This window comes from Haplochromis burtoni, unplaced genomic scaffold (genome assembly GCF_018398535.1).
Source record: "Haplochromis burtoni strain Fernald_Lab_line unplaced genomic scaffold, NCSU_Asbu1 Contig_349, whole genome shotgun sequence".
Lineage (NCBI taxonomy): Eukaryota > Metazoa > Chordata > Actinopteri > Cichliformes > Cichlidae > Haplochromis > Haplochromis burtoni.
In genome coordinates, this window is record NW_024582710.1 from 3,235 (window position 1) to 16,113 (window position 12,879).

Genomic DNA, 12,879 nt, shown 5'->3' on the forward strand with positions numbered 1-12,879 from the left:
ACAAAGCATTAAAACATGTTAAAAACACAACAGCCTCAATAAACTCAGAGTAGTTTGAACCCGGAAGCAGAGTTCATCATGTTAAAGACCAGATAGGAGCTGTCAGTTCAGCATACACATGACAAACGGTAAGTAAATTATGCTTATTTTAATGTAAGCAAATTTTTGCTCTTTACTCATACATGTTTAGGGTTAGGGTAGCCACACCTATGCCAGTATGTTGACTTAACAAAACCAACTTTAACCCCTGACTTTGACACACGGTTTTGCCCATTACACAAACAGGTCTGCCTTTCATGTGTTACTATTTAGGCTCAAATCAGTTTGATGTTTGGAGGCTTGCAGTGACGTGTAGTAATTACTTGCCTCAAATAGCTCAAACCAAAAGTAATGAGTCTCTTTTAAAAATATAATAAGTTTAAAGTACAGATATTTGTTTAAAAATGTAGCAAGTAAAAGTAAAAAGTTGTCAGAAAAAGAAACTCCAGCCAACTGCATTTAAGACCACCGCACACAACTAGTCTTGGCCAGTTTGGCTGCTAACCCACCTTAGTGCTTGGCCATCTTGCTCCGCAGTGAATTCAAGTTCTTCCACAGACCTTCAACTTGGAAATACTTTTTCTTACCTGGAAGCTGGTCATTCCTGTGAATCATAGCCACCATTCATGCTCCGTTTCCCTTCACACTTCATATGCCCGCCCTCCTGCCTCCATCATTCCGGATCTCACTGGAGGATAGTAAGCCTCGGAAATATCCCTCATTCTCTTTCTTTCCAATCACTTTGCCCAGTGCTGTTCTGACATCTCTCTCCTTCTGTTGCAGGGACTCAGATTCTCATTTCACAACCCATGACTCACCCCCAACTCTCATTCTGTCTCATCGCTTCCAAAGTTAATTCATTTGTTGTAAATAAAGCCTTGTTAGACAACCTAGTACTGTGCCTTTGCCTGTATCTGCACTTGGATCCACTTTCACATAACCAGTATTTGTACTTCGTTACTTCCCACCTCTGTTAATGGTCAGACTCCAATGGCCCATCAGAACAGAATGGAATCCCAGCGGTGACAGGGATTCAGGGAGTACCCCACACAGTCTAGATGCTGGTGGTAAAGATGAAGAAGGAAGTTGAATGGAGCCTGAGTAACATGGGAGAGGTAGTGATGGGGTGGAGGTGGGTTGCACAAAGGTGTGAGAGATGCACAGTGAGGTTTACAGTACGTGGAGTGAAGCTGATTGACCTGAAGAAGGCGGGCAGAAAGATGTTTGGACTCGACCAGTGATGTCACAATGAGCTTGGCAACAGGGGAAAATAGAAGTGATGCATGGCTTAGATTAGCCACCAAACACCCGGGAAGCAGACAGAAGTGTGACTGCAGAAGTTCCTTATCAAACTTATGCATAAGCTTCATTTCACTAGTGCTAGGACCAGAATTGGTCCCAGCACTGAACCCTGTGGAACTCCATAATTAACCTCAGTGTGTGAAGAGGACTCTCCATTTACATGCACAAACTGGAGTCTATTAGATAGATATGATACAAGCCACTGCAGCGCAGTACCTGTAATACCTACAGCATGTTCTAATCGCTCTAATAGGATATTATGGTCGACAGTATCGAAGCTGCACTGAGGTCTAGCAGGACAAGCACAGAGATGAGTCCACTGTCAGAGGCCATAAGAAGATCATTTGTAACCTTCACTAAAGCTGTTTCTGTGCTGTGATGAGCTCTGAAACCTGACTGAAACTCTTCAAATAAACCATTCCTCTGCAGATGATCTGTTAGCTGTTTGACAACTACTCTTTCAAGGATTTTGATATGAAAGGAAGGTTGGAGATTGGCCTATAATTAGCTAAGACTGCTGGGTCTAGAGATGGCTTTTTGAGTAAAGGTTTAACTACAGCCAGCTTGAAGGCCTGTGGTACATAGCCGATCATTAGAGATAGGTTGATCATATTTAAGATCGAAGAATTAATTAATGGCAGGACTTCTTTGAGCAGTTTTGTAGGAATGGGGTCTAAAAGACAGGTTGATGGTTTGGAGGAAGTAATTATTGAAGTTAACTCAGAAAGATCAATTGGAGAAAAAGAGTCTAACTTAACATCAATGGTACTAAAAGTAGCTGTAGATAATATTACATCTGTGGGATGAAAGTTTTATTTGTAAAGAAATTAATGAAGTCATTACTAGTTAATGTTGAAGGAATGCTTAGCTCAACAGAGCTCTGACTTTTTATGGAGCCTTGCAGACTCGCTACTGCTCTGTGATTGTGAAATAATAGACTGGGTTAATTTAGACACATCAGCAGGATGCAATGAGGCATCTCTGCAGCCAAAAACTGGATCAGTAATGAAGATAGTTTGTTTCCGTGGTTCGCCTTAAGACAACCTACTATCCACCTCTAAGGGTTTGACATGAAACATATGGAAACAAAAGTAACAGAACGAGAAAATAAACTGACTGCAAGCATTGAAAATCCTCCATATTCTCCATCTGTCCATCCCAGGAATAGTCCCAACTACCAAGACTGTATGTGGTAACATCCAGCATGGAAGCTATTCGTAATGAATGAAAAAACTATTGCTGTGCCTGGTTTCCTATGCACGAGGCCATTTGTGATGTTTGCTGGAGTATGAACAAAATCACGTCAGATCTCTGATTAATCCATGTTGGTACTGCACATATACAGATTTTGTGAAGCAGGCTCACTGTTCCCAATATGGAAAAGTGCTGCTACTTCCTCCCACATTCCAAAACCACAAAATCAATATTTTCATGTTAACTCGTTTTAGGATGTGAACTCTGTGACAGTCTGGACATGTCCCCAGACTGTTTGGCATTATGTTCTTTTCATTAAATGCTAGCTATGCCAGATATAACCTCCCGATCATCTGCCAAAAAGTGGTTTCTGATGTTTTTACGTCCAATATCTTTACTTATATTAGTAAATTGACTGTAGGGAACAGGATTCATGAAGGGGGCATATATAAAATACATAAACGACCTGTTTTTGAAGTATCTTTATCACTCTGCCTATTTGTACCCATATTGTCATCAATCCAGTTCTTGTTGATCTGTTAAGTAAGTCAAGTAAGTTTAGAAAACTGTGATGCTGTTGCAATTTTTGCTGCCATCTTGGCTAAACTTCAAGGAAAACACATTTTTAATGTCAATAATGTTTTTTACCTAAATGAAATACAAAAGGCGCTTTGCCAAAAACTGATTGCAGTGATAGGAATGTTCTTTGTGAGAGATATGACTGACACATTTTTGACAGACTTTAGGGTGAAGTCATTTATAACAGCTTAAATTCCCGCAATCACTTTTTCCACAACACTGGAACCATTTGAAAAGTCGCGTATTGCGTTAGAACCCGAATTCTGAACCCTGCTGACGTAACTCTGAGGCTCTGGCCTCACCATCATCGCCATCACCGTACTTCCCAAAGCGTCAGAAATGGCTTTGTAGCCCTTGGATGACTGATTGTTTCTCATCCTTTTCTTTAGATGTGTTGCTTTTTTTTTTTTTAGCCTACTTCACTTTGGCAGTGATTTCTTGATGCAGCATACCTGGCGATAATCAGGCCTTGGTTTGGCAAAACTGAACTGAGCTTTCAGTTAAATCAGTTAATTAAATAAATAAGTGCATTTAATCAGTTAATCAGTTTTAAAAAAAACAAAAAGCATTTCTTCATCTAGAAGGGTAAGCATTTTCCCCATGTATGGCCAGGTATGTTTGGATAAAATTTGTCTACTTTTACAAACCAATTAATCATTTTAAAATCTGCACTTTGCATTTTCTTGAATCATCCTTGAATATTAAAATTTTGACAATCTGAAGTATTCGTGTGACAAACATGCAATGATGCAATGCAAATAAGAATCACAAAGAAGGCAAATACTTCTTTCACAACAGTGAATTCGCTTCCGTTCTTAACTTCAGAGCATCTGTAGCAAATATTTAAATCTTTATTCAGCTGGCATGTGACTTTGAGACACAGACACATAAAGACTCGGCTCTAATTATAGAATCTGACCCAGTCGGAAAACTGGAGCACTTCTGGGCTTCTTGTCCAAAGCAGAGCTGGGACTAAGCAATTTGATAAATTCAACACATAATTATGATAACGATACGACATCAGCTACAGACACGCTGGTGCGGACAGTAAATATTTTATTTTACACAACGCATCAGATCCATCTGTGGAAGGTGATCAGAGTCCACAAATGCATATAATGCAGATTTATATGCATTTTAGAAAGAAAACGATGTACTAAGGGGAAAAAACCCAAAACCCAGCAACCAAAGAAAATCATGAAACAACTCGAGCAGTTACAAAAGTGTTACCAGGTTACACACACACGTCAAGAAAAAAAAACCAAAAACAAACAAGCATCAAACTTGTTTTTACATCAGACACCTCAAAGCATTTAAAACCAAGAAAGAAACAGTTAATAATAACAAAAAGGCACGTTACAAGGTTTGCTGCAGGAAATGTACTAATTGGAGAAAAATGCACTGAAAGAGTTTCACTTTGTGAACATGTTTCTTAAACCTGAATACAGAGAAGAGGCTCTGTGGGAACGATCCACTTTATGTCCCGTGGAAAATTGTAAAATAACAAGTGGGCTGTTAGTACTTCTGTCACTCTGCCCTTAAATGGCAAGCAGCTGGCAGGAACAAATCATGTCTGGCACAAACTGACAACAAATACAACTTTGTATAGTGACATGAATGCAGCGAGACACAGAAACACAGCTCTATTCCCAGCTGTCAACATCTGTAGATCACGTGCTGCCATCTTACCCTTCCCATAACCCCTGTAACAACTGTTACTAAAATACAGAAGTATAGCCACAAATTTATCAAAAACGAGATTCACCTTTTTAATCGCTACGCTAAGCACACGACACAAAGAACATCATTGTTCTGTTCCCTTCTTAAAATGCTGCACTTTTAATAACATCCCTGGATCCCAGACAGAACACAGCCTGAAAGCTCTAACTTGATGTTGTGAGCCATCAGAGACGCCCATTCGGTCATTTCACAGCGTTTTCTCATCACTCTGTCTCGCTTTGCAGTCTGTTTCTGGTGCTCTCAGCACTTCCCCGATAAAGAAAGAACAACAGACGCGAAATGTTCCAGCTGAGCCAAAGACTTCTCATTTAACGTTTGTTCTAGTTACATCGCATTTGATCCAAAAGTTCAAAGCCTCTGGTAAATAACTTGTCTCACGTTGTTTACTTAATGCCAGTTAGTGTCTTCTTAAGCTGTGTTTTGGACAGTGTCTGGACAGTTACAAGGAATATTTGTCTAACTTTTCTTTGCCGTTTCACTCGAGCTTCTTGGACTGGATGGCCTGTGAATGTGAGGAGAGCCAAATCTCAAGCTTGAAATGATAAGAGACTTTTGAAGCTTGTTGTCTGGAGGTCTGAGTTGTCGTTTGCTTTTCCCCCCTTTCTTTACACTTTTACCACCTTTATCCAAAAGCACATTTACTGATAATACTTGAACTTGAGCAGATCTTTGAATGCAGGACTCTTACTTGCACTACTATGAGCAGTGTTTTGTAAGTATCAATAAGCCTTAGCAGAGCGTGGCTAAGCACCAGCAAGATAAGTGAAGAAAAAGCCCACACGCTAGCAAACAAACTAAAAACAGCATTTTAAAAAAATAAAACGTGACAATCATTTTAAAATGCGGCTTTGATGCCCAAAGCTTCCCTAAAACTCGCCCACATATAAAGCGATGTGCTTTGTGGCCGAACAGTCGGTTCTCTCTCCGGTTTTTGACCAGGTTTACAGAGACTAGACTTTCACTGGAAACCATCACTCCCAGCTGATAAACCAACCTTTGCTGTGTCCACTGACTTTAACAAAGCCCAACATGCACAGTAACCTCCAACATAATGCTGTAATGAATGGTGTCAGTGCGCTCTTCACTTTTAGTGAGATTAAGGGCGTCTTAATGCTTTCCGCTGATTATCAGGGACATTCGTCTCACTTTCTCTGCCTCCAAACATTTCCTCCTCGAGCGATGACATCTGCCGCCATTTTTTCCAACATAAATACATATTTTGCTGATCAAAGATTTTCATATTCTGACAGAAAACTTTAAAAAGTTGAATTATTAAAGTTCAGAATACAAGAACGTTTGTGTGTTTAGTGCTGATGCACAAGAGGCTTCCGAACGGATGAGGTACGGGAGCGTCGTGGCTTATCTTTTGTCACTGAGTAGGAGGTTTTAAAAAAAGAACAACAACAGTAGTTATGTTAATCTGTTGGCCTGTGAAAGACTGCTGTAAATGTTTGTTTTGTCTAAAGACCGCAGAAGACAAAAGATCTGTATCTCTGAAACAAGCTCTCTGTTGTTTGGCTCCGACTTTCCTTCGCTTTTGTTTTTACTGGAGCTTCTTGGACTGTGGATGGTCTGTGCCTTTGGATGACAAGGAGGTTTTGGGATCAGCTGAGAGAAGAGCCATGATGTCCTGCATAGCCTTACTTATCTGAACTCCAAACCTGTGAGAGTCCTGGGAAGGAAAAAAAGAAAAAGTAAGTATTGAGAAGTGAAAGGGAAGTGTAGAAAGCAGACAAACGTGTTACTGGGTACATAAATAAAACCACAGAGAAGGAAGAAAGAACATGGACAGAAGTGAGAAGTCAACCCCTCTTTAGAATGAAGAAGGGATATTTAGCAAGTTTAAAAATAAAAAGAACAAAATATTTATAGACACTGATCTCATACATTAATTTCAATTTCATTTCAAGGGTCCTTGGGTCCCAGCATTCATGTGGCCCCTTCTTAAAAATCACTAAACCCATTTATACAGTCTTGCCACCAAAACACACATTAAAAGCTCGGGGAAAAGGACACAACGTGTGAGGCATCCGAATGTCCCGAATTCCAGTCTGACTGCACAATGAGTGCGTTCTGCAAAACCAGAGGCTCATCTGAGGAACATTTCGGCCAGGGACCGGACTGACTAACAAAAAGTATGTCATGTGAAGGCCACATGATGAAAAACTGAATAGGCCTTAAACAGTGCACATTAGTCTCAACTCCATGAACTGGAGGGCATAACAGACTGCTTTAAAACAGGACCGAGTTCTCGTTCCAAAACCCAAGTACTGTCAGAAAATGCTTAAATTTTTCTTGCATAAAGTGAATCAGACGAATCTCAACATTCTCAGAAAAAACAGGAACAAATGTTGTCATTGCTTTTTCCTGTCAGAGGTTGTGTTTTCAGGTTGTCTTGTCTTTCTGTCTGAGAAGACTCAGTCCAGACATTATGTCCTTTAATCAAAAAGACTGATTTCCCGATAAGCCCAGGGAAATCAAGGTTTCTCACTGTATCCTCAACCGCCCCTACCGTCACGTTTGCGTCATGTAAACTGAGTATTTTAGGGATCCAAACATTTAATATTTAATACTATTTAATTCTGTTTTATCAAGATTGTGCGCTTATTGTGAAAACTCCCGCAATAAGTTACCACTGTGAGGCTCGGTTCATCGTTGTGTTTTTGCCTCATTCGAAAAATGTTGCTTTTCTTTTTTTTTTTTTTATTACCAGAAAAACAGAAATATTGTTGATATTTTTTTGACTTTTCAAGGGAAACTTCCAGGGTTTTATTCTTTTGTGAGTTGGGATTCATTTAAGCTTAGATACAAGCCTAAGATACATTTTTTCTGTTCCCAAAACCCCCAAAATTTGAAGGTTTCTTAATTTCAGGTAACCCATTTTGAGCCAGAACTAACATTTAGGTCTGATACGAGTTGTGCCTGTGCTGTGCAAAGGAACCAAGTTGTCTACACTGATGATAAATTACAAAAAATAAAATAAAATACAGCAACTTAGTGTATATGGAGCTAAATTGATGTCCTTAGTTTGCAGGCTGTTCCCCTTTTCTCATCATCAGACGCATACTTCACTGGAAATCCGATGCGGTTTTCCTCTGAAAAGGCCTTTCATCTTCTAGACTTTTTTTTTGTTGCTGACGACGCCATCAAAGCTTGCTGCACACTTGGAATCAACCCACAGTCACATTAAGTGCGGAAAGATTTGGTATTGAGGCGCAGAATTGCGAGGATCACCAGGTAAAAATCAAATGGCTGTTTTTGGCATTTCTTCTGAAATTAAAAAAAAAAAAAAAGATTTTAGATGAATGTGTGTTGACTATGAAGAGCTGATGATTAAAAAGGAAGTGAAAATGAGCGAAAGCGTACATTCTTCCCTTTCGTGGAACAATGGCCATACCCTGTATACATGACATCATTCATTTTATTAGCAGCTTGACAGTGCCAATAAAGTTACTCAATCACACAGTTTTGGTCTTGGTCATATAATTTTATTTTGTTGTATCTGCGACACCTTAAAGGCCAGGCCATGAAAATATTGTCTGACATTAAACCGGTCCGTGGTGCAAAAAAGGTCGGGCACCGCTGACTTTGTGAGAACCAACTTCTAACTTGTACTGTAGGGACTTATCCAAAGGTCCATCTGAGCCAAGGAAAACTCCTAAAAACTAGTCAGCATAAAACCAACACTTTAGGATTGACAGAGCCAAGATAAACATCCTGGCTTTTTGGGTCTGTATGCTGGGTTCACACAGTAAAACATCTTGTTTACAAATGTGTTACATGGGGTGGGACTACAGCTCAGGAGGTAGAGCAGGTCATCTACTGACTGGAAGGTTGGTGGTTCAATCCAAGGGAGGAAATACTTCCAATTTAGTGAAGCACCTAAGAGGCCAACACCCAGATCTGTTCAAAAAATTCAAGTTAAGCATGTTTCAGTTCAGAGTATGTTGTCCTGAAATGCACATCTCCATTGGGTTTGAGAAAGCTGACACTGCCATTGAGAAGTCAACAAAAATTTCTGCAACGGCTAACACCAAATGCTAATGCTATGCTACCATAAAAGCACTATAACACCAACAGGATACCATGGCAACCATCTTAACATTTCAGCCTGTGTCTTGTCATCAAAGCATGTTGTCAACATTTTAAATAAATGAGCAGCCACCATGTCAATGTTTTAAAACGACTTAAACTTAAAGTTTAAATATGTTGTTATCAAGAATTCTACTGGTATTGGACACTGGAATACCAGTACTACAATTCTGGGATTTGCGATCTTCTCTTTCCAAGACTGTGCCAAGTTTAAAAGGCTTGAGAATATTGTCTGGTGTAAATGTGATTTCCTACAACAGTGTGTGATGTCTCTGAACTCCAAGACACGGAGACGTTACTTACAGTCTGACTGCAGGAGTATTTGGAAGACACGTGGAAGTTGACCATATCTTCACCCACGATGATGTATGAAACTCCATAACCATCGTCAGCGACCTGACATGACAGTGAAGACACGAGGTTTCGCGTTAACGCCTCACATACCACCCACCACAAATACATTATCTAGTCTCCTTGTCTTAAAAGATGTAAATGTGCCCACTCACAGGTCCAAAGCCCCCACCAAGCGAGATGAAATCTGGGTGGTTCTTCAGGTCGAACAGATTCATCTGCTGAACTGGAGTCTGACTGGTGGAGAGACGCCAAGGCTCAGACAGAACCTTTAATGAGGGATTGAGTGAGAAAAACATGGGGTGACCAGCTAGAAGACACCAAATTACACAAAACCTAATTATGATCTTTTGAGTGTCGCTGTGGTTAGCACTGTCGCTGCAGAGCACGAAGGTCCTGAGTTCAATTCCACCATCAGGCCGGGGCCTTTCTCTGTGAGTGCTGAAGATATGCGTAGCCTATTTGAGAGTTTAGAAATGTGTTGGAAGGTAGAATTATTGTAGAGACGCTGCCCTCGATGTAATAAAGGCCTGAGTGTGTCAGGAATTTAGGAGTAGATTTCTAGGAGCCCCCCCCCCCCCAGTTTGAACTGAAAGTGAGACAAAGAGAGGTTAATGTTGAGTGGAAATTCCCAGGGGATACCTGGGTGGGAGTCTCAGTGTTTGCAGTTTGCTCACTCTGTTTTGTATGTGCTTTAAAGGAATTTGGTGGGTGAGGACATTACTTTTATGACCCCCAGGAAGTCACAGACATAGACACACACACGTGTGCGCACACATACACACAGGTACGCGCATACACTCACTCACGTGCACTCACATAGACATACGGGTACGCGCACACACAGGCACTCACGTGCTCGTGCACATAGACAGTGTTACAACCCGGCTCAAAAGCCGCAACATAAAAAAGGAGATGAATACCAGAGTGTTAGTGAGAAGAGGCTTTATCTTAAAATGGCATAGCAGGTTGGCTCAAATGGCTGGTACCACCGAGGCAAAGACTAGTGAGCTCTCTGGGAAGCTTGCCTCAGGTGTGCTTTTATCCACACCTGACTAGGTGTGGTCAATTAGCACCAGCTGAACACACTGAGCAGATTAGAGGCGGCAGAGGGACGTAACAACAGACACAGTTTGCAGCACACCGTGGGGGTTTTATGATGGGGTCGCTCCTACAAAACTGTGTTTCACAGACAAAGGAGTGAAGATTTTGCAGAGGGACGGCCTGGCAAGTCTTCCCTTCTAGAAGATTGCATGCTTAAATGAAGATGAATAAAGATGAATAAAGTTTTTGTGAAAATGACTACTGAGTCCGGTGTCGTCTCTGGATGCCCGAGGAATAAAAGAACCGAGGTGAATGGTTGTCTGTCGCTATGTGTTAGCCCTGCAAAATGTCCAGGGTGTACCCTGCCCCTCACCCTGTGGTAGCTGGAATAGGCTGCAGCCTGGATGGAAGGACAGCTTTGCATTCTTGACTGATTATATACATCGACTCTTTATTGGATCAATATGGATTGCACAAAGGGAGCCAATAGTCATGTATTCATAATATGTTAGATATGCATCTTTAAAGCAGCTGATCAATGGCACACTCCATTTTGTTGTTGCGCTCTTAATTGTTTTATGGTTTGTATTAATAAAACTGAGACAGTGTTAAATTTCTACATTTATGATATGAGCTCTCCAATCCATCAATAAGACTGTAGGGTCACCGGAAATCCTTTTTCTCTTTACTCAAAGCATGCTGTGTGCAGTATAACTGGAAACTTGAGCCTGAGGACATAACGTCATCAGGATAGTGTTCTGATCTGAAAGCTACATCCACACTTGGGCATATATGGGAGCGTTCACTGGCTTTCACTTTCTTCTGTCCACCTGACATCAGAGTCTTTGGTGTTTGTGTCTTGTTGCAAGTTTGTTTTGTCCAACAAGAATGCTGCTAAAGAAGTGCACGTCCATTTAAATCAATGCAATCTGTTTACATATGAAGACAGTCACGACAGTCACGACTTTTCAAAGAGCTGAAACTCATTCGCGTTGGTCCCGTTTAACCTGTTTGGACTTTTAAACCAAACAGTGTATGAATATCAGTACATCTAAATGTAGCCATCCTCTGGAAACGAGCCAAGGCTTACTTCTTTGAGGAAAGGCGACTCCACTCCCAAGTATTTGGAGACTACGTAAAGGCAGAAGAGATGTCTGTCGATTCCTGCTCCAGTCATAGCCATCCGATAAAGGTTCTGGTGCCTCTCAGAAGCCAGTTGGAAAAGGCGTCTGCATTCCTCCTCTGTCTGTCAAAGCAAACAAACTTCTGTCACGACCAGTCCTGTCTGTACTTAGTAGCACTTATGAACTTACTGCTGCTGTGCTATGTGTGTGGATGTGTGCACATGTTGCTCCTGCTGGACGATTTAACACATAATGACCAACAGTTTGATCCACACAGCTTACCAGCTGGATTTCTGTAGACCCACTCCAAGTGTTAAAAGGTGTGTGTGTGTGTGTGTGTGTGTGTGTGTAATTGCTGGTGAATACAGTGTAGTGCCCTGCAGTGTGTGTTCTACATACACTGCAGGGCACATTAACTTGTTGACCTTAGGATACGGCTGAGGAACTTGAGCAATATTCCAATGTAGTTCTCACTGGTTCACTCAGCTAAGTTTGGACAGGCACCTTGAACACGGGCACTCTGCATTCGTTTTTATTTTTTCAACTTTAAGCTTAAAAAAATGAATAACAAGTATTTTAGTACTTCGGTACCTCTCCACTCTCCAGAGCTTTGATGAAAGCACAGCTCTCGTTGGAGCAGGAGCGCACAGTCTCTGTCCGGCCCTCCCTGAACAGACGGGTCATCGATGCCTCGTAAGTCAGACAAAAGCCACCGCGATCCTGGAAGCAGAAAAGTGAAAGCAGGTGGGGAGAAGTGGTTTGAAGCACTAAAAGCCAAACTGGACATGCTAGCTGATATGTGTGTGCGCTACAGATCTGTTCTGAATGGAGGATTTTTCCACTTTGATAATACAAAAAGAATACTGTGTTTCAATTGAAGAGGGAAAAAAGGGGGCAAAGCTTCCTTTGAAGGCTGGGAGATAACTACTCCAAAGATCAGGAAAGTCAATTTTGATGAAAGTCTACTATTATAAAGAAAATGGTTATTAAGGAGTTACACAGGACTTAAGGAATGAAAAAAACTCCACCTGATAAGCAGATTCACTAACACCATCAACACAAATATCCATCCTTAATGACAGGTCGTCTCATGGGAACACAGGAAGATTGAAAAGTTGCACAGACTGAATACAGGCCTGCAGTTGTGTTTTCTTGGCTTGGAAAGCCAGAGATTAACAAAACAATTCATATACAGGGTGTGTCGAAAAGAATAATCTGATTTCAGAAGGCAAGATATTTTAAAATATGTTTTGTAGGGAGCTGTCTGCTCAGTATGTTATTTGTACAAGCTAAGATGTTGTTGCGTTCTTTGAGTATTGTACATTAGGGCTGCTCGATTATGGCAAAAATGATAATCACGATTATTTTCACTGAAATTGAGATCTCGATTATTTGACGATATTTATTTAACCCT

At 40.9% G+C, this 12,879-nt stretch overlaps 1 protein-coding gene across 1 annotated transcript in view; it reads right to left on the minus strand.

Annotated features, from left to right (window-relative positions):
* Positions 1-3,945: 3,945 nt before the first annotated feature.
* Positions 3,946-12,879, minus strand: part of LOC102294223 (carnitine O-palmitoyltransferase 1, liver isoform) — a 63,764-nt gene continuing 54,830 nt past the window's right edge. The window contains exons 15-19 of the mRNA XM_005942975.3: positions 12,057-12,185; positions 11,432-11,587; positions 9,453-9,566; positions 9,250-9,342; positions 3,946-6,526 (exon numbers count right to left, since the gene is read on the minus strand). Of these exons, the coding sequence (XP_005943037.1) occupies positions 6,398-6,526; positions 9,250-9,342; positions 9,453-9,566; positions 11,432-11,587; positions 12,057-12,185 (621 nt within the window). The 3' untranslated portion in view covers positions 3,946-6,397. The remainder of the gene's footprint in view (positions 6,527-9,249; positions 9,343-9,452; positions 9,567-11,431; positions 11,588-12,056; positions 12,186-12,879) is intronic.